The 24,627-nt window shown below is 45.2% G+C and overlaps 2 protein-coding genes across 2 annotated transcripts in view; both read right to left on the bottom strand.

Annotated features, from left to right (window-relative positions):
- The window catches only part of BLTP2 (bridge-like lipid transfer protein family member 2), a 34,441-nt gene extending 24,106 nt beyond the window's left edge, over positions 1-10,335 (bottom strand). The window contains exons 1-15 of the mRNA XM_055132351.1: positions 10,215-10,335; positions 9,244-9,367; positions 8,660-8,709; positions 7,819-7,966; positions 7,334-7,452; positions 7,040-7,100; positions 6,572-6,761; positions 5,618-5,741; positions 5,130-5,254; positions 4,827-4,894; positions 4,099-4,244; positions 2,811-2,929; positions 2,536-2,699; positions 2,129-2,387; positions 857-1,062 (exon numbers count right to left, since the gene is read on the bottom strand). Coding sequence (XP_054988326.1) covers positions 857-1,062; positions 2,129-2,387; positions 2,536-2,699; positions 2,811-2,929; positions 4,099-4,244; positions 4,827-4,894; positions 5,130-5,254; positions 5,618-5,741; positions 6,572-6,761; positions 7,040-7,100; positions 7,334-7,452; positions 7,819-7,966; positions 8,660-8,709; positions 9,244-9,367; positions 10,215-10,282 — 1,971 coding nt within the window. The 5' untranslated portion in view covers positions 10,283-10,335. The remainder of the gene's footprint in view (positions 1-856; positions 1,063-2,128; positions 2,388-2,535; positions 2,700-2,810; positions 2,930-4,098; positions 4,245-4,826; positions 4,895-5,129; positions 5,255-5,617; positions 5,742-6,571; positions 6,762-7,039; positions 7,101-7,333; positions 7,453-7,818; positions 7,967-8,659; positions 8,710-9,243; positions 9,368-10,214) is intronic.
- Positions 10,336-16,508: 6,173 nt separating this feature from the next.
- Positions 16,509-24,420, bottom strand: SDF2 (stromal cell derived factor 2). Its single transcript, XM_004605023.2, has 3 exons — positions 24,198-24,420; positions 21,081-21,277; positions 16,509-17,177 (listed from the first exon to the last, which is right to left on the bottom strand). The coding sequence occupies exons 1-3, from the start codon at positions 24,346-24,348 to the stop codon at positions 16,890-16,892; spliced, it is 636 nt and encodes a 211-aa protein (XP_004605080.1). The 5' UTR covers positions 24,349-24,420; the 3' UTR covers positions 16,509-16,889.
- Positions 24,421-24,627: the final 207 nt, after the last annotated feature.

Below are 24,627 nucleotides of genomic sequence, written 5' to 3'. Positions count from 1 at the left end.
CAACTATTGTCAAGAAATAACTTGGTTATAAGTAGATAATTACTAATTTGTCACTAGGTATGTTTCCCATGACTTAAAAGACTAGTAAATGCTCTAAGCTTATAATGACTGTAGGGTGAGATACAACTCTCTTCACACACTTTCCTCTAAGGAAACTTTTTTGGATCATTTTTAGCGAATTATTCATAATAAGCAATACAAAACAACCTATTTAGTATGTGCTTTTGGGGCAGGTTGGGGTAGTGGTGGTAAAATTAGAAATAATGGTGGTGGGGGCTGGAGTGATAGTACAGCAGGTAGGGCATTTGCCTTGCATGCAGCCAACCCGGGTTCGATTCCCAGCATCCCATATGGTCCCCTGAGCACCGCCTGGAGTAATTCCTGAGTACAGAGCTAGAAGTAACCCCTGTGCATCACTGGGTGTGACGCAAGAAAGCAAGAAAGCAAAAAAGCAAGAAAGCAAGAAAGAAAGAAAGAAAGAAAGAATTGTGGTGGAATGGTGTCAGAATTGGTGCTGGAATATTGGATGTAATAAATTATTATGAACAACTTAAAAAAAATAAATTAAAAAAATGCAAAAATAAAAAAAATTAAAAATAAAAAAATGCTCTAAGTCTAGGCAAAAATGAACCTAATTCTATTTCCCTAAGAAAGTATTAGCTCAAACAGGAGAGATAATATAGGGATTAAAGCACTTGCCTTGCATGTGGTCAGCCATAATTTGATGTCTGGCACAAATGGTCTCCAGAGTACCACAAGGGGTCACTTTTGAACAGGTAGGAATAGCACCTGAGCACTGCCTAACATGGTCCTAACATCCCCCTCAACCCCCAAACTCTTGAAAAAAAAGTTTTACCTCTAGAGAGCGGATACTGCTATGATAGGTGATGGAGAGCATGGAGAGGCAGAGCACTGGAGCGGGAATGTCAGGAGCCTTGCAACAGGGCTGCATCTTCTCTGTGATTGACTTCACCAAAGCAAGCACGAGTCCTTGAATACCCACGGTGGACGTTTCAGCACTGCCCAGGACAGTTAGTGTGTCAAGTCGAACCTCAGAAGCACCTAACACCCAAAAACAACAGCCTTGGTTGTCAAAAGGCTTCTCAAAAGTCTTCATTCTTGATTCTCCAAAGGTTCTCAAAAGTCTTCATTCTCTTTTCTTATTTATACCCTCTCTCTAGTCAACCTCATTCCCACACTTTCCAAAAACTCACTTCTCACATCTTAGGGAAATTCTTCCTTCCTCTCAATCTAACTAAATCTGGTAGCAACAAAGTAGTTCCCAAATTCTAATATATTTTCCAGAGAGGGGCCGGAGCAATAGTACAGCAGGGAGGGCACTTGCCTTGCATGTGACAGACCTGGGTTCAATCCTTGGCATCCCATACAGTTGCCAGAGCACCACCAGGAGTAATTCCTGAGCACAAAATCAGGAGTGACTCCTGTCCATCACCCAGTATGGACCCCCAAACCCCCCAAATTAAATAAATAAATTTCCTAGAGATGCAGCAGTTACTCTGGAAGTAAGAACATAAGGAAATTAAACAGCTGCACAGATCTCTTTCTCCTGATGAGATGTCAAGACTAGTTAAGTCTTTTTCCCTCTTCTGTTTTTGGGCCACAACAGCAAAGGAGTCCAGCTGTGTTCAGAGATCAATCTGGCCTGTGCTTAACAGACCATATGTGGATTTTTTTTTTTTTTTTGCTTTTTGGGTCACACATGGCAATGCACAGGGGTTACTCCTGGCTCTACACTCGGGAATTACTCCTGGTGGTGCTTGGGGGACCATATGGGATGCTGAGAATCGAACCCGGGTTGCCCGCGTGCAAGGCAAACGCCCTACCCGCTGTGCTATCGCTCCAGCCCCGAGTCCATATGTGTTGCTGGGAATGAGCTCGGGTTAGCTGTGTGCAAGGCAAGCACCTTAGCCACTATGCTATATTGCTCCAGCCCCAAGGTCAGTAAGTTTTACCTTTGTCTATCTTGCTTAAAACTTACACAATAATAACACAAGCAACTTTCAGCATCTCAGTCAGTGAAATTCCAGAAATTTCACTTCATTGAGAAAAATCAGAGCATAACCACAATCTGCCTAGGATACAATCCTAGACTCCCTATTCTACTTACCAACCAGGGGAGAAAGGGTGAACAAGTTCATGTCCTCCACCTTCAAGTCCACCTTCCACAATAATGACACAGATTCCCCAAATGAAGATTCCCTAGAAACAGCCGGTTTCCCAGATTGTGGGCCCATCAAGGATAAAATCCGAGAGAGACATTGGGCACAGGTGTCTGATGCTTCTACCTGTAGTCCTCGGATAGTACAATCAAGAAAAAGGGTATCTGACTGGGTGCTGGACAAGCCCAGAGGCTGGTTATAACTACCCTAGAAAAAAAGCACAGGGTCCCATAAGAACAGTCACGCACACGTACGGTCTGCAATGCCCTTATACATCACCTGACACCAAACGTATTGAGTACTTTGAAGCACAAGAAAACTCTACAGACCCTTGTTCTTGAAACACCCCACCTACCTGTAGTGCAAAGGAGTCCAGGACAAGTGCCTCGCCCCAAACATGCATATTGGGTGGGTGGGGGGCCCGTTGAATGTGGGAGTCACTGCCCACCCGCCAGCAGAGATGATCTACAGTTAGGACGCCTCGCTGATGGATACTTTGTGGCCTCAAGTGTTGGTAATCTGAACAAAAGAGGTGGAAGAGAGGAATTCTATGGAGCCACTGCCGTCATTAATCAGGCTCAACTAGATTAATGGACAGATTCTTGTTTCTTTTCCATCACAGAACCTTACCCAGAGAGACGGAATTGAATCCCAAGGCAAAGGGTGGTGTATCTCCCAGCTGAATGGAAATGTTGACATTGGAGATAGAGGTGCTAAGGATGATGGGAGCCAGAATCTGGGGGAAGATTCTGTATAGGAAGAATACACACTGTTTAATAAGGAAAGAATTTAGGTTTATTTTCATGGAACAAATTGCTGAAGCTCTTAAAAGTTAGGACAAGTTTTGTTGTAACTCTTAGAATGGGATGGAACTTAGAATGGAATGGACAGAATATAAAAGACTGAACTCATTTGGCTTGCTGTTACTCCCAGTGGTAATCTTCAGAAACATCAAAATGATAGCAGGTTGAACCATACAGAGAACTGATCTCATAGATCACATATGATGAACATCAGCATATGATTTAACCTACAAACATAATAATGTGACATACACGCATATGTATGAGATAATGATCTGCAACATAAAGTAGCACTACACAGAGATACGGAATGCTGCCAAAACCTGTCACCTTACAATTGAGGCAGAGAAGCTATTGTTTAAGTTCATGTCAACAAATGTTTATTTTGGACAGTTAAGTTTTGTGTTGGGCTCCAAGCATATAAAATAAAATGGCACCATTTTATCTTCAGTGTTTTACAACCTTTTTCCAACGATGGCCCCTATTAAACCTCATGTCATTCCTGTGGCCCCTGGCCAACCAGTTGACCTTCTGGTCTCATACTGTAGCCTCCATTTACATGATTTCTCACCACTTGTCCCTTGGAATATCTTAGAAGCCCCCAAAGGATTATATAGCCCCTGGTTGAGAAACACTGATCTAGACTAATGAAAAATATGATAGAATTGTTACCAAAATTGAGATTTAAGGACACCAAACAATCAAGTGTATACTTTTGTTTGTGGTTTTACCACAACCTTGTGTTGCTTGAGAGTCCTTCCTTTTGGCAGATCAAAGAACCATCCAGTACAGGGGATTACACCCAGCTCTACTGCTTGCAAAGCATGTGTTCCAGTCTGCTGAGCTATCTCTCTGGCCCTCATATACTTTTTTGCGGGGAAGAGTTGTTTTCGGCAACACCCAGAGGTGCTCAGGAGTGACCTCAGGAGACCATACTTGGTGCCAGGGATCAAACCAAGGTCATGACTGAAGCAGGCATACGAAAGGCAAACGCCTTACCTCCTCTGCTATCTCTCTAATCCTCAAGCACATATTTATTAGAATGTGCCACTTTAGACCACAAAAATTTTAGAGAATCTGTTGATAAGAGGGTAAATGAAAAAGATTACACTGACCTTTCTTCCCTTTTCTTAAGAGCAGATGAATTAGACCCTTGAGTCTCCAGAGCTAGCATGTGTAGCCAATGAGAGAATTCCTGGTGCCGGTAATGAATAATGCAAGTATTCAGAAACAGGGAGGCTGAGAGGTCAATGGTGGTCACCTGGAAATGAGAACATCAGACCTGTGTTTTTTGGGATACACCCAGAGTGCTTAGGGGTCACTTCCAGTGGTGCTCAGAAAAACCATTTGGTGCCAGGGATTAAACATAGGCCTCTAGCATACAAAGCATGAGCTCAAACTCTTTATCTCTCAAGTCCCTTAGGTTTTATGTTTCAGCTCATTTTAGACGTAACATTTCCAGAGAAAGGAATAATCCTTATTTTATTTTGGCCACACCCAGTGGCTGCTCAAGAGACCACAGGGTTCTGGGAATTAAACCTGGAAGTCCCATATGCAAAGCATGTGCTCTACCTTTAAGCCAGCTATCTGGCCCAGAAAGGAATAATTCCTGATGCTGTTGATCTGTTTTTTATAATTTCTGTTTTTATTTATTTTGGTATGGGTCTTGGGCGACATTTTGCAGTGCTCAGGGCTTACTCCTGGCTCTGCACTCATGGATCACTCCTAGTAGTGCTCAGGGACCATACATGGTGCTAGGGAGGGAACCCAAGTAGGCTACATGCAAGGCAAGCACCTTACCTATTGTACAATCTCAGAAAAACATTATTTTTTGGTACTATACCTGAATGCTAGCTTTGAGGGAATTGAGGCAGACAATGCGCTGGCGGCTCTGGGACAGCAATAACCCATCTGTAAAGAAACAGTGCAGATCTGAGAACACTGGAAGGACAATAAGTAAACTACAGAAGGGCTAAAAGTAAGTGAGATCAACAGACTGTATCTAACACTCATGAATCGGACCTATCTTCACTTAGTATACTTCCCTCCTCCCGCTTCACCAGTTACACTGAAAGACAGAGCACATTAAACATGAGAAGAGAGTCTTATCCTCCCATTCTTTGTACCAGTACCCCAACTCGTAAACCTTTCAGCAGAAGTTCAGTGCTCATCTGTGCCATATCCGAGTTTGATGTGAAACTTCGAAGGGGCAACTGATCCTCATCACGGTGGTATAAGAATTGGAGCAGCTTCAGTGTCCAATTCAAGTGCCTAAAACAGACATAAGACTCTGGTTCAGAAAGAAACAGAATGCCATACTTCCTTTTCTCCTCACTGGTAAGCTTTTGCAGCTAGTAGACTGATTATGTGCATTTTGTCTCACTGTCACTGTGCATTTTGTCAACTCTCACTGTCCATATTACTGAGTGGAGAACTCACCTCTTTTTGTTATTTACTTATTTTTTGGTGGTGGGGGGGAGGTCACCTTGGTGGTACTCAGTGACTCCCAGAGCTTGGTGTTCAGGGGTCACGATAGTGCTCAACCAATCAGGCAGTACAAGGAATCAAACCTAACGCCTTACACATGCAAGACAATACTCTACAGTACGTCACACCCCTGCTCTGAGATCTTACCTCTTCTGACTATTCATGGAGAGTACCACACTTGTGCTCTCCATCTTCACTTTGACCTGGTCTGGCAGCTGCTGAAGAAAGCACAGCCCAGGCAGAACTGGCTCAGCCGAGTCCTCTGCCATCTCTGAAAATATAAAAGCAAGAGCTATCAATCCTTAACACCTTAAATTCTCCCAAAATGCTCTTCCCTCTTTGGTCAAATGTCCCCCATGACCAATTTTAGACTACAAGGTAAATAGCCCAGTAATCCAGAAACTAATAAATACTCCTCCACACTAATAATTAATATGAAAAGCAAGATGTACAATGAAAAGAATATAGGTTTTAGTATCTTTATTTGGGGAAGGGGGCAGGGCAAGAGTTAGGCCATACCAGCAATACTCAGGGTCTATTCCTGACTTTTTGCTCAGGAGTGACTCTGGCAGATCAGGAGACCAGATGTGGTGTCAGGGATTTGAAGTAGGTCATGGCCAAATTTGCATGCAATGCAAGACCTTACCTCCCATATTATCTCTCTGGCCCTTTTTTAAAAATTTCTTTTTTATGAGGGGAGAAGGGTCAACTGAAACTACTTATGATTTAGTATTCTTTACATCCTGAGGGGGCAACAAGGGAAAAACAAACTCTGTTTTTGCTACTGACTAGCTATATGACCTCAGTCAAGTTCTAGCTATCTAATCTTCTAAGGTTTCAGTTTCCTTATTTGTGAAACGCTGAAGATTTAGTGAGAAAACACAGAAAGCACAGTACAGATCTAGTTCACAGTAAAAACCTACTAAATATTAGTTTTTTCGCTCACCACAAGTAAACGCCCTAGTTTCTCCAACTCCCCTAGAATCAACTCACGGTGACTAACAAATCAGTACTAAATAAGCAGGTAGACCACTCTATTTTTCTACTTTCAAAATAACTCAAAAACAGGGCAACCAAGATGTTCACTGACTAGAGCTTTACCTGAATAGGAAACAGGCCTGGGTGCCAGGCCAGGGCCCTGGCGCAGCAGCTTACTATGGAAAAGACCCTCATGCAGCTCAGCGTGCAGTGTCCACACATCCACAGAGATCGCCTTCAATTTCCAACTACTGGTGCTCACCTCTAGACACAATTTTAGAGCCAGCGAGAGCTCTGCAAGGCAGGTGTCTTCCTGTAAGGAGAATGAACTTCTCAGGTGGACATATAGAGAACCTAAGTCCTAAGTTCATTGATATTTGGGGGGGAGGAGAAGAAGGAAGGGGGGCGGTAGGAGTTTAGCCACACCTGGAAATGCTTAGGAAGCATTTATTGCATCAGGGACCAGATGCAATATGCCAGGGATGAAACCAGGATCAGTCACATGCAAAGCAGGTAACTTAAATACTTGTACACTCTCTCCAGGCCCGCCTATGCCCAGAAGGAAATAAGATAAGCTGAATACATACTCACCAACTGACCACTCTTTAGAACTTTGCTGTTGATCTGACTTAGGCTCACCTCACTTTTCAGCCTAGAAAAGGGTTAAAAAAAAAAATTAAGGTCTTGCCCATTTTTCCATCTTTTACCTTCAGTTAAGCTTTGCTGGCTGGAAGGGAGAAAATAAGAAGCACCTAAACTTAGCATCTTCTCAAATACCACCAAATAAGAAACTGACAATCTAATAAAAAGGCCCTGATGTCAACCCACCTGAAAGTAACTCTATAGCAAGAATGAAACTACCAAAACCTGTTACCCGGTGCTTACCTTTTTCCATCACTATCCAAAAGAAAGCTGCTTTCCCTGATTCTGATATGCCACAGGGATTCAGAAGTTGCCACCTTGAGAACCATGATATTTATAGAATCTACATGAATGGAGAATAACTAGAAGGAAAAAACAAAGATGAAAAAATAATCATTAGGCATTCTTTCTATGGGCGAAAGAGTTAAGAAGCAGCTTAGTATTATGCCACCAAGTAGTAGAAAAAGCAAGCTAAGATTCTAAAACCAGGGGCCGGAGCGATAGCACAGCGGGTAGGGCGTTCGCCTTGCACGCGGCCGACCTGGGTTCGATCCCCGGCATCCCATATGGTCCCCCAAGCACCGCCAGGAGTAATTCCTGAGTGCAAAGCCAGGAGTAACCCCTGAGCATCGCTGGGTGTGACCCAAAAAAAAAGCAAAAAAAAAAAAAAAAAAAGATTCTAAAACCAGTCATTTCTAGTATAATCAGGAAGATGATAGTAGTCTCACCTGGCAGAAGATCTTCAATAAAGATGGACTAAAGGACAGCTCCTTTTGATGCACCCCAGTGTTCTGAGAGAACGGGGCAAACAGGCTAGAAACCTTCTGCAGGTCCGTTCTGATACGCACCTCTCCAAAGCACAATGCCACATAGTGTCTGCTCAGAAGAAAAACCTCACTGCCATCAGTCCTCTGTCCCATAATAATCTCTTCCCATCCCTCACGTCCACTCTCCCATCCTTCATAGAAATGTAACACAAGGGGCCAGAGAGATAGTACATTGGATAGGATCCTTGCCTTGTATGCAGCTGACCTGGGTTCTATCCCCAGCACCCCATGTGGTTTCCTGAGCCCACCAAAAGTGATCCCTGAGTACAGAGCTAGGAATAAGCCCTGAGCACAGTGAGATCTGGTCCCCCACTTAAAAAACAAACAAACAAAAAAAGAGGGTCAGAGTGATAATACAGCGGGTAGGGCATTTGCCTTGCACATGGCTGACCTGGATTCCATCCCCAGCACTCCATATAGTACTCCCCGTGCACCACCAGGAGTAATTCCTGAGTACAGAGCCAAGAGTAACCCCTGAACATCACTAGTTGTGACCCAAAAAGCTCCCCCCAAATTTTTTTAAATGGAAAAAATAAAGAAATGTAGAGCAAACTATGCAAGATAAACTCATAGTGGCTATCATTATGTCTCAGGAAGATGGTAGCTTCCAGACTAATTGTGAGACACTGCAAGAACCCACGCCTCCCCTTGTATTGTGAGGCCTCTACGAAAGACTATCATTCTGCAAATCCCAATCCCAAAATATTCCCCAAGGGGAGAGTGAAAGTACAAGGATACTCACGGCAGATCATGACTAAGGAGCTTGCTGGAAATCCACAGGCTATCAATTTCCTAAAACAGTGTGGGAGAAAGCTTTGTATCCCAGCTTCTTAAGTTACAAGCAACATGACAAGCCAAAAAAGGTTCTAAAGAAGTGGAGGAAGTTTTGCAGTCCTTCCACTAAAAATTTCCATTCCATTTTCACCAACTTCTCTCCTTACCAGTATACCTTTCTCCTCACAGAAATGTTAGCTGAACTTGTTCAGTAATTTTCTCTTATGGATATGTTTCCCTATATCCCCTCTCAAATTAGAACACAAATTAGAACAGTATGTGCTTCAGTTCCCGGTTATCTTTCTAGTGCACTTCTGTATCTTATGTGTCCTGGACATATCGTGCCTTATAAACATTTAAAATCAAACAACTTGCATCAATCGTAGTGTTCCCAAACTAACCCCAAAATCATCTTTGCAAAGAGATGTCAAGGCTACGTGAACTGAAAAAGACGCCCAGGATTTTTTGTTTTTTTTTTCTAAAGGAAATTAAGGGGTGAAATTCAGCTGGCTCTGCCCCAGAAGAATGCCCAGGAAGTTCCTCGGGACTTACCACTGTTTGTTGGTGCTGCTGAAACTTAAGACTGACATTCTGAATCCAAAAAAAGGAGCCAATCTTGAGCTCTGCCTGCAGCTTCCGCTCGCACCACTTGGTGGCCAACCGGACCACAAGCCACCTGCAGAAAAACATTCCTGTGCGTTTACAAGACCCCTCTCCCAATTCTGGCCTCCCACCCCCCTAAGGGTCCCCAGCGGGCCTTGCAAAGGTCATGAATCTTCAGGACAAGCCTCCCGTCTTCCCCAAACATACACTCCAGTCAGACTGACCAGACTCCCTAGCCCCTTGAGTATTCCTTGCACCTACATGAAGTCAAACTCAACTCCACCCTTGAAGTTGGGGACAAAGAAAGTAATGCCTCAAATCCGCAGGAGCCGCAGAGGTATAGCAAGAGGACGATACAAGAGTGATCCAAGTACACCCCGCCGCACCAACAGGCAGACAGGCCGTCACACACTCCCCTGAGGGTCTCTGTCTCCGCCCCAGGCAGGTGTCCACCCGAAGACACTCGGAGTCGCTCCCAATCCGCGCAAATGCCACTGTCGCCCGGGCAGCTGGACCTGCTCCCACTCCTCAGGGCGGGGCTGCAGGTGCCCTTCGCGCCCGGGAAGGGGTGATCGCGAGGAGCGTGGAGCCGGGGAAAGGGGGATCACGGGAACACACACACACACACACACACACACACACACACACACACGCACGCACACTCAGCTCCCAGCCTCAGCATCTCTTCAGGCCTCTCCCGCTCGCTCTAGCTCCTCCGCGACAGCGACAGCTGACGCCCCCGCTCGACCCCGCGGCTCACCCCGCGCGCCCCTAGCCAGCCGGCCCCTAGCACTCGGCGCCCGCCCGCCGTCCCGCTCAACCCCCTTCCCCTCCCGCGCGCCGCCCCCCAGCGCGCGCCCCCTCCTCAGCCTTTCTTCCCCTCCCCGCCTCCACCCCCGCGGTAGCCGAGATTCCCTCACCGGCCAAGGAAGAGGGCGCCGAGCGCGACCAACAGCAAGGCCAAGAACGCGACGAAGTACACGGGCATTCCAGCCCCGGCTCAGCCTGGCTCCGGCCCCCACCCAGCCGGGAGCCCCCCCCCAACCCCCCGCGCCGGCTCCGCTCTGCGCCGCCGCGGGCCGACCTGACGCGCGCGCAGGAGCAGCGATGGGCGGGGAAAGCGTTGGCGCGCCTGCGCCCTGCCCCGCCCCGCCGCCCTCCAGCCAGCCAGCCGGCTCTCCTCATCGTCGTCCCGCCCCTCGGGCGCCTGGGATCCGGCAGAGCCAACCCGCTACTTGCGCGAAGGGAAGGCGTGGCTCCGCGAAGTGAGCCCGCAGGAGCTGACCTCGCTCCCAGGGCACACGCCCCGCCTCCGGACGCACCCTTTGGTACCCGGAAATGCAGAACCTGGGCAGTGCCACGCTTAGGCGTAACCGAGTGTTCCGTGTCTGGCGCCGAGCCCCAAGGCTTTGTCTAGGATGTAGGAAGTTCCAGTTTGAAAGTACTTTTCCAGGGAAGTGATGGAATAGGCTCGGAAATACAGGGCCTGCACTGAGCATATCACCATCACTTGTATCACTTGTTATCCCATTGCTCATTCATTTCCTCAAGCAGGCGCCAGTAAATCTCTATCCTTCCCTGTCGGGTGCTAGGGTAGCCCAGTGGTGTCTGCTCCTTCCAGGAACACGAAGAGCATCAAACCTTTCGTTCAGGGTCTTGGCGAAGAAGTCTGACAATCTCGTAGGTGGGCGGCCAAAGCGTTTTTTTGATGTCTTGTGGAATCCAGTCGGTAACAGCTCTAGTCCAGCAGTTATCTCCAAATCGTGTTATGCGTCTGGCCCATCTGATTTTCAACACCAAGGCAAACAAGGCAGCGTCCCTTATTCCCAATTGTCAATGGAGGTCGGAACTCCGGATTCCTTCTCTCACAGGAGTGAAACGTAATACTTCAACATAGCTCTTTGATTCCTCTTTGGGTGACCCAAATAGTGTTCTCATCCTGTTTTCATAGGTCCCAGGTCTCTGAGGCGTATGTTAGTGCAGGAAGAACGGTGGAGTTGAAAAGATGTGCCCGGAGGCAGAGGTTCTTCATCCTCTTAACAACTTCTTCAACTCTCTTGAATGCGTTCCACACGGCTCTCTTCCTCCTGTGCAGCTCAGGTGCCAGGTCGTTTGTCATGCTGAGTTCTCAATCCAGGTACACATAACTTCTCCATTTGGAGATGTTCGTTCCATTGAGAGCAATGGAACGTCAGGAACTAGCCCATTTCTCATGAACAAGGAGTCCAGCCCTGCACCTGCCTGCGTCTTTGGGCAGCACCTGTTGGTTCACTTTTCGCCAGTTGGCACTGTTGCCACCCCCTTACCACGATGAGGCGGTGAACCATTGAGGAGGCACTGAACATACTGATGGAAATTATACTCAGTTTTGGAAGTAGTTCGCCATCTCCGTAGAGAGTTGGAGTAATCGTGGCTTTTTTTTTTTTGGAGGGGGGAGGGGTTTGGGGTTTTTTGGTGGGGGCGGGGGCAAGGATGTGTTGCACCCAATGGGTCTCAGGGCTTGCTCCTGGAGGGGTTTGGGGGACCCGGGATCGAACCCATGCTGATGGCATGCCAGGCAAAAGCCTTTTCCTCAGAGTAATCGTTGAGGAAACCTAAAGGTAATCCCATCTCATGCCGGCTGCAAAGACTGAAAATTTTGTTCTGATTTGCGATACCTGAAGATAAAACCAGCGTCGACCCCAGAAATGTGCCTTCAGTCAACCTTCCTTGTTGAACTTTGGCAGAGTTGTTATGGTTTTTTTTTTATTATTTTGTATTTTGCATGGTTCTAACACCCTGGGCCTAACTAGGCAAGCTAGGCAAGTGCTCTATGGCTGAGCCACATCCCTGCCTCCTTAACAGAGCTTTTTTGCTTTTTCTGGTTTTCTAGTCACACCCGGCGGTGGTCAAGAATCACTCCTGATATAGGGGGAGGGAGGGAAAGAATCACTCCTGATAGGGCTGGAGGATCATACGGGGTGCATGGGATCAGATCCCAGTCAGCCATTTGTAAGGCAAGTGCACTACTCACTGTACTATCGCTCCTGTCCCGCTCTTTGCTTTTTTAATTTTGCACCACACCTGGAGTTGTTCTGGGGACTTAACGTGGTGCGGGGCAGGGAATTGAGCCCCATCCACATTCGAGGCAAGTCCTTACTTAACCTCTGTAGTATTCTCCAATGCAAGAATGAGTTTTTAATCCATTCACATCTTAAATACTGTTCTAGTCACTTATCGTGTATTGACCAACTGTGTCACAGTATGTTCTGGATCCTTTATTGGGCAAAATTTGTGTGTACTGTGCAAAATGCAAACTGGGATTGGGTGGGGTAGGAAACTAGAGAAAAATGGTTCCTGCTTTTCAGCAAAGAATAGGGAAGCAAAAATAATTACATGAAACAGACAACTTAGGATCAACTTTAATTGGTCCCTTTACTTCTCTGTGAAATGAGGGGAAAACAAAAGTTTTTTGAAGCTTCAGTACCAACTACAAAAAGTCCCAGGATTTTTTTGGGGGGAGGGTCACACCTGGCAATGTTCAGGGGCTGCTCCTGGCTCTGCATTCAGGAATTACTTCTGCCAGTGCTCAGAGAACCATCTGGGATGCCCATCCAACCAAGGCTGGCTGTGTGCAAGACAAACGTCTTACCACTGTACTCCAGCCCCAAGCCTCAGGATTTTAAAATGTGTTATGGAGGACTTTGTTCCTTTGCCCTCACCTCCTAATCTCCGTAAACATCCTTTCCAACATGTTACTCACACTCTACTATTTATTCAATTAAAGCAATAATTCAGGGGTGGGAGCAATAGCACAGCGGGTAGGGCGTTTTCCCTGCATGCAGCCAACCCGGGTTCGATTCCCAGCATCCCATATGGTCCCCTGAGCACCGCCAGGAGTAATTCCTGAGTGCAGAGCCAGGAGTAACCCCTGAGCATCACCGGGTGTGACCCAAAAAAGCCAAAAAAAAAAAAAAAAGCAATATTTCAGCTTTCACTTGGACTGCCCATATTGCTTTTACTTTTACTCCTTCTTACCCCCACCAAAGGATTTCCCTTCCCCCCCCCTTTTTTTGCAGTACCAAGGATTGAAACCAGGGCCTCACACATACAAGGTATACATTCTACCTATGGACCACATCCCCAGCCCTTGGTTTCCTTCCACATCTAGTCTTTTCATTTAACTTTTTCTCTCAAGTCCCATTCTTAGTAATCTGCAGACTCCTCTCAGGGTATATCTATGAACCCTCAGAGGCCTGTAAACTCTATTAAATAATTGTCCAAATGGGGGCCTAAGTAATAGTACAGATTACCCGCTGTACTATCTCTCTGGCTCTTCATCTTTTTCTTTAAGTTTTCAGGCCATACCCAGCAGGGCTCTGGGTGCTATGTGCTATGCTAGGAATTGAACCCTGCCTGTCTCCTACATGCAAGTATATGCTCCATAAAGCCAATTGGGGTTCAATCCCCCGGCATCCCATATGGTCCCCTGGCACCACCAGGAGTAATCCCAGCATTGCAGGGTGTAGTCCAAAATAAAAACAAACAAAAAACCAGTCTAAGTGGGCCAAAGTTCCTGTAGGAAGTAAAATACTTTCCTTGCAATCAGCCAATCTGGGTTAGTAGTCCCTGTACCACATAGGACCCCTGAGCATATACCCAGGAGTGGCCCCTGAATATCATAAATGTGAACCTCTCTCCCAATAAAATTATCCAAGAACATTTTCCTACTCATTTTTTCGTTGTTGTTGCAGGGAGGTGGCAGAAGGAACACAGCCTGACTGTGCTCAGGATTTCCTCCTGGCTTATGCTTAGATCAGTCTGGGATGGGCTTGAAAGCCTGTATGTGCGGCTGGGGATCAAACCTGGGTCAGCATGTGCAAGGTAAACGCTTAACCAGCTGTACTATCTCTCTGGCCTCATCTTTTCTTTTTTTCAGTTTTTGGGCCATACCCAGCAGGGCTCAGGGTACCGTGCCTGCCTCCTATATGTAAAGTATGTGCTCCAGCCGGTTGGGAGTTGTGTTGGGAGTGCTATCTCTTGGCTCCTCTCATTGTGTACAATTTTTCTTTGATTCAGCTGATTCCTATCACTTCCTTTCTTCTATCGCCCACAGTTATCACCTTACTCTCAACTATCTCAATAATCTGAAATGTTGATTTGTCTGCTTGTGGAGAGATCTCATGAAGTAAGCATCTGAATTGGAATAGTGGGAAAGAAGACAGAGATAGAGCTCAACTAATTTGGCCTCAATTTATTAAGACTGGTCTTTGCAAAATTTCAAGTCTTTTATTGTCATGGGCCCTGTCTGGCACATTTGGTACACCCAAATGTTCAGTTTTTTCTTTTTTTTTTTTTTTTTTTAACTTTCCGGTTTTAGGCTGTGCTCAAGCTTATTTCTGGCTCTGAGTTCGGGCATCACTGCTGGTAGGGCTAAGGAGTCCATATGTGATGCTAGGGATAGAACCCGAGCACCTTACCCACTGTACTATTTCTTAGGCCCCAAAATGTTCAATACTATCATCCAAAAGCAAAAAGAGAAAAAAAAGAGGGAGAGAAAATCTTTAAAATAAAAAGGCTAGGGTCAGAGGGTTAGTGCAGTGGGTAGAGCATTTTCCTTGCACACTGCCATCCCAGGTTCAATCCCCAGCATCCCATATGGTCCCTTTAGCACCACCTGGACTAATTCCTGAGTGCAGTACCAGGAGTAACCCAAGCATCGCTGGGTGTGATGAAATCCATCACTGAAATCCCTGCAGATGGCAGATACATCTTCTTGTTTGCTTGACAATGTGCTTGACAATGAAGCAAACCTGGAATTAACTAGGAATTTAAATATCTTCTTTTGGGGCCGGAGCGATAGCACAGCGGGTAGGGCGTTTGCCTTGCACGCGGCCGACCCGGGTTCGATCCCCGGCATCCCATATGGTCCCCCAAGCACCGCCAGGAGTAGTTCCTGAGTGCAAAGCCAGGAGTAACCCCTGAGCATCGCTGGGTGTGACCCAAAAAGCAAAAAAAAAAAAAAAAATAAATAAATATCTTCTTTTGAGGACCAAAGAGGTTTTCTACACTTGTTTTCAGAGAAAGATATTCCAACACTTGCCCTTCAAAAAGTAGTTTTCTTCCAGGACTAACAATTGTTATAAGTAAAAAGAATATGTAGCAGACAGCTGGATTCCTGTTTGTTTGTTTTGGGGCCATACCCAGGTGTACTCTGGGCTTACTCCTGGCTCTGCACTAAAGGATACTCCTGGAGGGCCCAGGGGATCATATGGGGTGTCAGGGATCAAATCCAGATCAGTCACATGTAAGGCAAGTCTCCTACCTGCTGTACAATCTCTGACATTCCCCGAACTTTTTTTTTTTCTTTTGCAGTTCTAGTGATCAAACCCAGGCTTCATATGCAAGGCAAGTGTTCCACTGCTGAGCTATATCTCTGATCCAGCCTATCAAATTATTTACTAGCTTTAAGAACTCAGTCAATTACTTTTCTAAATCTACCTTGAAGTTTCTGTGAAGGTTAAATAGTTAAGATTGATAATATAATTATTTAGGAATAAGTGAGCAACTTACTGCTACCCTTTCCTCAACTATAAAAACATCCAGAATACATTTCATTGGCTATTTAATTAGCAAAAAAAAAAAAAAAAGTAAGATAGGTAATTTGCTGGGGGATAAGTGAAAGAAAAAAATTTAGCCAGACACAGCACAGGGTGCAGGTTAATGTCTTGCATGCTGCCAGTCAGTTTGATCCTTGGTACCACATGATCCCCCGAGTATTGCATGTCCCCCACAGTTCCCCTAGCACTATGAGCTGTGGCCTGGGTAATCCCCCTGATCACTGCAGGACCCTAACATTGAAGTTCCAACCAGTTGGCCAAGAATCACAGGGAGAGGGCCTCCAGGCCTCCTGAACATCACCTCTGATGTCTCCCTTCATACTACCTCACCCCGATGCTGAAAAAGAAAAGAAAATGTTTAGATGTGGGGCCAGGAGATAGCTCAGAGAGCTGAAGTGAATAATTTGCATGCATGTAGGAGCACCCGAACACTACATGGATGATTTACTCACCCCACCAAGAACAACACTTGGGAGTAACCAAAATATTGGGAAAAAAAGAAAAAGAAAAGGTTTGGCTGTAACAAGACTTTGAACATCTCAGAATGATAGCAATACCTATTAGGACGCAAGGATTAATCATATTTTGAAATAGTACATCTAATACAACAGTGACTAACAATTGGATTCTTTATCATTTTGGAAAAAGGGAGTTACACACATGAATAATCCATGACACCAAACTTCTGAGGAGTAAAAAAATTCCCAGTTTTAGGAGGGATGTCTCCTCATTTTTGTTTAATCAGTGCGAATAAAAAGCATCTGCTCCTTTACCAGCGAGTCCCATATTCAGAAAAAAATTATCCACCTTTAGAAAAAAGCATTCAGGTGTGGAGCTGAAACTTCCAAATACACAGCCACTGTTTCCTCTCATGCATCTTCAACTCAATGGTGACATGTCCACTGTCCTGAGATGCTGTGGCAGGAATCCCAGGGTGAAATCAGCAGCATACATCTATGAACACTGTGTGGTGACAGTGGCTGACAACCTCCAGACTCATAGCTCTGAGTGGTGGGCTTCTGCCTTCAACAACTCACTAGGCTTCATAAAGATGCCTTCCATGGCTTTCCAGTAGTTGTTCTGGCTTGGCTGGGCCATGCCATGTACCTCTTTTTGTCCACTGATGGGTCGACCATACTGTTCTCCTGTGACAGACAGCAAAACCTCGGTGGAAGAATGCTTGAACCTCACCTCACCATCCCTCACCCAGTAAGGCCCATTACAGAGCACTGTCCAGTCATCCAGATAATCACCTTCACCTTCCTCACCAAAAGCACTCACTTCCTGGAAGACACAGAAAATAGCAACATTAGTATAGTTGACACATAGGTTTGGAAAAGGGAGAGAGGAAGGGAGGCAATGAGAAGAATGAAGATGCCCAAAATAAAATACAAAAGGCTTTTCAGTATTGTTTTTTATTTTATTTTATTTTATTTTATTTTTTGCTTTTTGGGTCACACCTGGCGATACACAGAGGTTACTCCTGGCTCTGCACTCAGAAATCACTCCTGGTGGTGCTCAGGGGACCATATGGGATGCTGGGAATCGAACCCGGGTCGGCCGCGTGTAAGGCAAACGCCCTACCTGCTGTGCTATTGCTCCAGCCCCAGTATTGTTTTTTAAATATAGGATTGCTCTTCAAGCCCGTGTTCTCCCTTGAACACATATTTCCCCTGCTGGTCTCCATGTTTCATTGCTTGCTTATTTCCAGTCTGGATAAGTCTGTCTTCTCTCTTAAACATGTACTTTTTTTTTTTTTTGGCTTTTTGGGTCACACCCGGCAATGCACAGGGATCATTCCTGGCTCATGCACTCAGGAATTACCCCTGGTGGTGCTCAGGGGACCATATGGGATGCTGGGATTCGAACCACCTTTCTAAAAAGTTTCAATACAAACTTTCGTAACACACACACACACACACACACACACACACACACACACACACACACACACACACACACACACACACGCATTGAAATAATAATGAGGCCAGAGCAATAAGACAGTAGGGCACTCGCCTTGCACACAGCCAATTCAAGTTTGATCCTCGGCACCACATATGGTTCCCCAAACCTGCTGGGAGTGATCCCTGAGCACAGAGTCAGGAGAAAACCCTGAGCACTATTATTGTCCCCCAAAATAAATAAAATAATCCAATGCCCAGTAGTGCACATGCCTCACAAGTATGAAGCCTTGGGTTTGTTCCCTACCACTGAAAAAGAAAAAAAGAGAAAAAAATGGTGACAAAACACAAGAATAGGGGCTGGAGTGACAGCACAGTGAGTAGGGGGTTTGCCTTGCACGCTGTCGACTCAAGTTCAAATCCCAGCATCCCATATGGTCCCCCGAGCACTGCCAGGGGTAATTCCTGAGTGCAGAGCCAGGAGTAACCCCTGAGCATTGCCGGGTGTGACCCCAAAAAAAGCAAAAAAAAAAAAAAAAAAAAAAAACACAAGAACACAAAATTGTTGCAATATGATTGATCTAAACATTTTGCAAATAATCCTAGTTTCTCCTATAGTCTTAATATGCTTTACAACTTTTGTATTTATTTCCTGCCTCATTCCCGTCAAGATTTTTTTTGGTTTTGTTTCTATTTTGGGGCCACACCTGGCAACGCTTAGAGATAATTTCTAGCTCTGCACTTAGGAATTACTCTCGGTGGAGGGCAGCAGATCAAACGTGGGTTGGTCACGTGAAAAGCAAGTGCCCTACCTACTGTATTATAGCTCCAGTCCACATTCCCCCCCCTTTTTTTTTTTTGCTTTTTGGGTCACACCCGACAATGCACAGGGGTTACTCCTGGCTCATGTACTCAGGAATCACTCCTGGCAGTGCTCAGGGAACCATATGGGATGCTGGGAATCGAACCCGGGTCAGCCACGTGCAAGGCAAACGCCCTACCTGTCATGCTATTGCTCCAGCCCCCCACATTCCCTTTTAAGATTTTAAGTGACTCTATGAAAAGTATAAGATGAAAAGAAGACAGTCTCTGGGATTGGCAGACCTTAAATCTTACTCCATCTCTTCCTGTGTAATTTGTCTGATCCTTCATTTTCTCCTCTGTAAATTACTACAATCTATACAGAATAATTTTTTTTTTTTTTTTGCTTTTTGGGTCACACCTGGCAATGTTCAGGGGTTACTCCTGGCTCTGCACTCAGGAATTATCACTGGCGGTGCTGGGGGACCATATGGGACGCTGAGGTTTGAACTCGGGTCGGCCGCATGCAGGCAAATGCCCTACCTGCTGTGCTGTCACTCCAGCCCCTATACAGAATAATTTTTAAATAAATCTTTATTTTGTTGTGTTTTTGGCCATGCCCAGTGATGCTCAGGGGTTACTCTCTTGGCTCTGCATTCAGGAATCACTACTGATCTGATGGTGCCTGATGACCCATATGGGATGTTGGGGATTGCACCCAGGCCAGTCTCATGCAAGGCAAGTGCATGTCTTACCTGCTATACTATTGCTTTGGCCCTAAAGGAAACACTAATTGAGACAAAAAAAATAGTAGATTCTACTGTCCAGTTTTTTTTAACTTACTGTTTTTTGGCCACACCAGTGGTGTAGGGATCACTCTTAGCAGGGCTTGAGGACCGAACCCAAGTATAAGGCATGTACAAGGCAAGCATCCTACCCACTATACTGTTTATCTCTCCAGCCCCTCTTTTTTTTTTTTTCTGGGTTTTTTTTTTTTTTTTTTTTGCTTTTTGGGTCACACCTGGTAATGCACAGGGGTTACTCCTGGCTCTGCACTCAGGAATTACCCCTGGCCATACTCAGGGGACCATATGGGATGCTGGGATTTGAACCCGGGTTGGCCGCGTGCAAGGCAAACGCCCTACCCGCTGTGCTATCTCTCCAGCCCCAGCCCCTCTTTTTTGAATCCCATTGGCTTTATCGTTTAAATATACACTAACAGCTATATAATCTTATATTTCATTTATTCCCCTAACAGTGCTACCTATCTTTGTTATTGGTACAATTATAACTATATCATTTTAGATATATCTAGCTATCTGAAGTTTAGATTTGGGGAGGGTCACTCCTACTGTGTTGCTTAGAGAGGGAATCATGCAATGCTGGAGATAGAACCTGGAGCTCCCATATGTATAGTATGCATTCGAGTCCTTTCAGCCATCTCCCTGCCCAAAGAAGCAGTCTTTGGGAAATAAAATAAAAGAGGAACTTTTATTATAAGAGAAACTTATAATAAACTGTGGACTTTGGCTTATAGTAATGCATCATACTGCAGCAAATTTACCATACTAACATAAGATATTAATAGTAAAAACTGGGCCAGGTAGATAGCTCAGCAGGCTAGAATACATGTTCTAAATGCAGGAGCCCCTGGTTTGATTCTCAGTACTTCACACAATCCCCCAACCCCCTAAACACCAACAGGAACAACCCCTAAATACTCGTCAGGATAGCCCCCAAGTACCACCAGGTCTGGCCCTCCCCCAAAAATAATTTAAAATACAAAGTGGGGGTTGGAAGGAAATAGCACAGTGGGTAGGGCGTTTGCCTTGCACGCGGCCGACCTGGGTTCAATTCCCAGCATCCCATATGGTCCCCTGAGTACCGCCCCGGGGTTATTCCTGAGTGCAGAGCCAGGAATAACCCCTGAGCATCACCAGGTGTGACCCAAAAAGAAAAAGAAAAAAAGAGTTCAAATTCCATAAACATTCAAGAACTAGAGGCCAGAGACATGGCTGCAAGGGCTGGACAGGGATGCTTTGCATAGACTTCTCCCGCTTGATCCCTAGCACTGCATGATTTTTAGAGCAACAGTAGGTATGCCACTCTGCAAAAAAAGATTTTTTAAACCAAAGTTTACATCTAATTAATTTCCTAATTAGTTGCATTGTTAGCTGACATAATTTTAAATATATTTATGTACTTGGAAATGCTTAGTTTCTACATTGCAGAATTTGTTACGATAAATTATGATTTGCACATTTACACCTACACTTTCTTCCCCATTTCTTGATTTAATCTAGATGTAAAGACTCAAAACACTGCTCAACCAAAAACAATTTTCCTCCCACTTAGGAGAAAAAATAAGTTTTCCAATAAGTATGCACAAAGGAGTACATCTGCAAGAGGAAAAGAAAAAGCTAACAAATCTCAAACAACCTGACTAATGCAGCGTAACAATGATCACAGAATATCACTTTACCTGATTTCCAGAAAGAGGTGAGGTGAAGTGGTGACTGTGGAGGTTTCGGCCAGTGTTGACATGTGTCAAACGAATGGGTTGGCCACATCTGATAGGGGTTCCCCTCTCACAAACTGTGTCAGTCTTCCCCCGAATCCTCCAATAACTGTTGCTGTCATCTACAGAGGTCACACCTGTCACTGATTGCTGTCCACTGCCTGCAGTCAAAAAGAAAAAAAAAGAAGAAGAGAGGGTGAACTCAACTTGATTCTTTTCTTTCCTGTGGTCAATAACGTGTCCAGTGTCCTAAATAAGTTGGGAAGGGTAAAGAGAAACACTGTGTGGTAATCTTTTCTTTTTTCTTTGTGGGTCACACCCGGCGATGCGCAGGGGTTACTCCTGGCTCTGCACTCAGGAATCACACCTGGGCGGTGCTCAGGGGACTATATGGGATGCTGGGAATCGAACCCAGGTTGGCCGCGTGCAAGGCAAATGCCCTACCCGCTGTGCTATCGCTCCAGCCCCTGGTAATCTTTTCTAAAATACGAATCATATTTACCAGAAAAGTTCAAGAATTTGCATTAAAGAGCCCTAAATAAATGATCACATGAATACGTGATTTCTTTTGAAGCAGTGTTTTGTTTTTTTTTAACCTGTATCCAGTAGCTTGATAGCTCCCAGGTGTCTTTTGTTCAGTTTTGGTTTTGGGGCCACACCTCACCATGCTTCAGGGTCACTAGGGCCACACCTGGTTGTACTCAGGGGACATATGGTCCCAGGGAATGAACAATCCAGGGTCTCATACATGAAAACCATGTGCTCTAACATGTACACCAAATGTCTGGCCTTAAAATAATCTCAACATGTAATACAATTACCAAGAGTATTACAATAAAATTTTTTCACAATTAAGGACCAGGGATATAGCTTATCAGTCTAGCACGTGCCAACATATGTAAGGCCCTGTACCATCCAAAAAAAAGGGAAAAAAAAGAAAAATGAGGGGCTGGAAAGAGAGCACTACAGGTAGGGCACTTGCCTTGTATGCAGCCGACCTGGATTTGATCCCCTGTGGTCCCCCAAGCACATCCAGGACAGTGATTCCTAAGTGAAAAGTCAGGAGTGACCCTGAGCATCACCGTATGCCCCAAAACCAAAACCAAAAAAGGATAGTATAAAGCTACAAGTTTAAATACAAAAAGCAGTGTGGGGTGGGGACAGGGATGTGGCTCAGTGACAGAGCACTTGTTTTGTTAAATATGAGACCCAGTATTTGATGTCCAACACCACATGGTCCTCCAGATCTGCAAGAAGAGTCCCCCTATTAGGTGTAGCACTATTAGGAGTAGTCTAAAATACTGTGTCCCCTCCCAAAAAAAGGAGAAAAAAATTTTTTGTTTGTTCGTTTTGGGGCCATACCTGGTGATGCTCAGGGCTTACTCCTGGCTCTGCAAGATCCCCAGAACATAGAGTCAGAGCACCATAAGGGATGGCCCAAAAAACAAAAAAAGTAATCATGTAAGTAAGTTAATCATGATCTACACCGTATGGCCCACCATATCTCCTGTTTTCATTTTCTGTTCAACACTTCACTTCCTCCCTGCTTCTTAAACCTTATAGAGTTCTATCCTTCATCCTTATGCAGTTTTAAACACTTGTTAGAAGACAGAACAAAAGCATTTTTGTCTTGAATATATTTTTCAAATGAGCCAAACTGACACCTGACGAAGAGCCACTGTTCACTCTGGACAATCTCCTTTACTCTTTCACTGATGGGCCGCATAAATCTATCTCATGCACAGTGCTCTCTTCTCAATACTCAGTTCAGAACCAATCTCTTTTTGAAATTGTAAAATGAGCCTGGTTCTCAAATATAGCTTCCTATCAAAAAGAAAACACCCAAAGAGCTTTTCACACCCTCAAATTCCTACCGCCAGACCTCTCGGTATCTACTGATTTAGTAGATCCAGAGTAGGATAAAATTATAAAGTAGTAAGTCTGATACATTATAGGTTTGGGAATTGTGAACCATTAGCCCTCAGATGAAAGAACTTTTTCTCAGCTGTCAGCACTATTAGTCACTCAAACTAGAATCCTTTTGGTCATCTTAGCGCACTATCACATCTCACTAGAGGAATATTTTCCCCTCCTTTCAATCTTTGTTTTCCTGTAACTTGCTGACTGGGTTCACCAGTGTAATTTCTTTATTCAATGCAATATGAAGGACACTGTTGGAGTGCCTTAATTTGTGCTGAATGAACCTGCAAACTAATCATTTTAATTTAATACATTTAAAAGTCCCCTGAGGAGCCAGAGTGATAGGACAGCATTTGCCTTGCAATGCGGCTGATCCCTGGCACCCCTTAAGGGCCCAGAGCCCAGGCCGGTGCAATCTCTAATACTGGTGTGATGGGGTTGAGGTCGGGAAAACTGTACACATGGAATTTGATCATGGCAGATTGTAAAGTTTGGTGCTAATGAGTAACTTTGTAAATTACAGTACCTCAGTAAAAAAAATATTTAAAAAAATAATAAACTCCCCTGAACAGTTTATAAGTCCAGTGAGTGTTTCCATTTGAGTTCTGTAAGAGAAGATTAAGACAGGATAAAAAAAAATCAAAGAAAAGGAGTTAAAGAGCAAATGTCAGACGCAAACGAGAGAAAAGTCATAAAAATCCAAGTGACCTTTTGTATTTTGTACAAATCCAAAGGACTTCAGAAACACAGCATTCTAACTCGACAAATCCGTGTCCTGCACTGAGTAGTGAAAGCAGACTTGGACTCTGAACAGATCTGAATGGCACCCTGTCTATCATTTACTAAGCTACAAATTGCTCTCTACATGCGACTCGAGTTTGTGCCCGCCTCTGTGAAACAAAGACGTTATCTACCTCTCAAAAATATAAATAACCGTAAAGAGCATGCGTGTAATGTGGTTAGCACGTTGGTCACTAAACAGAAGCCTCTGTTACTCTTAAGGTGCCACAGAACTCAGTGTTGGACTCGCTGCCCAGGAGAATATTAGAGCCTCCCGGCACGGCCCTCCGAACAGTCCCAGGCCACGCCCTCCAGATTGCCCCGAAGCCCCGCCCCCCGGCGCCTACCAGGCCTTCCCAGACCCCCGAAGTCCAGCAGTACCTGACCCATAGCGCACGTCGTGTGAGTGCAGCCTCACGTTGTGGCGCGTATTGAGTAACTTCACCACAGAGCCGCAAGTAACGACAGCCAGACCGGACGTTTCCACAACACTCCACAAACCCCCGAACAAGAGAAGATGGGCCACAGCCATCCCGGCTAGATCAACAAGACCCTAACTACTCGTCCAAGTAAACTTGGCTCCTCCCCGGAACCGGAAGCTACAAGTGAAACCATAGAGAGGAGGAAATGAAGAAGTTTTAATCTGGTCTTTATGGTTCCTTTGGCTAGAGCGGCTAAATGGCTCCTCCGAAACTTGCTAGGCCGATCACTTCCGGTCCCCTCACTCTGTTCTCCGGCTTCTGTGACAGCAGTGGCTATTGGAAACATTTCTGACATCTTTCACACCCCCTATCCCGGCTCACGAAGCCCT

Source organism: Sorex araneus, chromosome 3 (assembly GCF_027595985.1).
Source record: "Sorex araneus isolate mSorAra2 chromosome 3, mSorAra2.pri, whole genome shotgun sequence".
Lineage (NCBI taxonomy): Eukaryota > Metazoa > Chordata > Mammalia > Eulipotyphla > Soricidae > Sorex > Sorex araneus.
The sequence above is the reverse complement of the archived record's forward strand: the minus strand, read 5'-3'. Positions and strand labels throughout refer to the sequence as shown.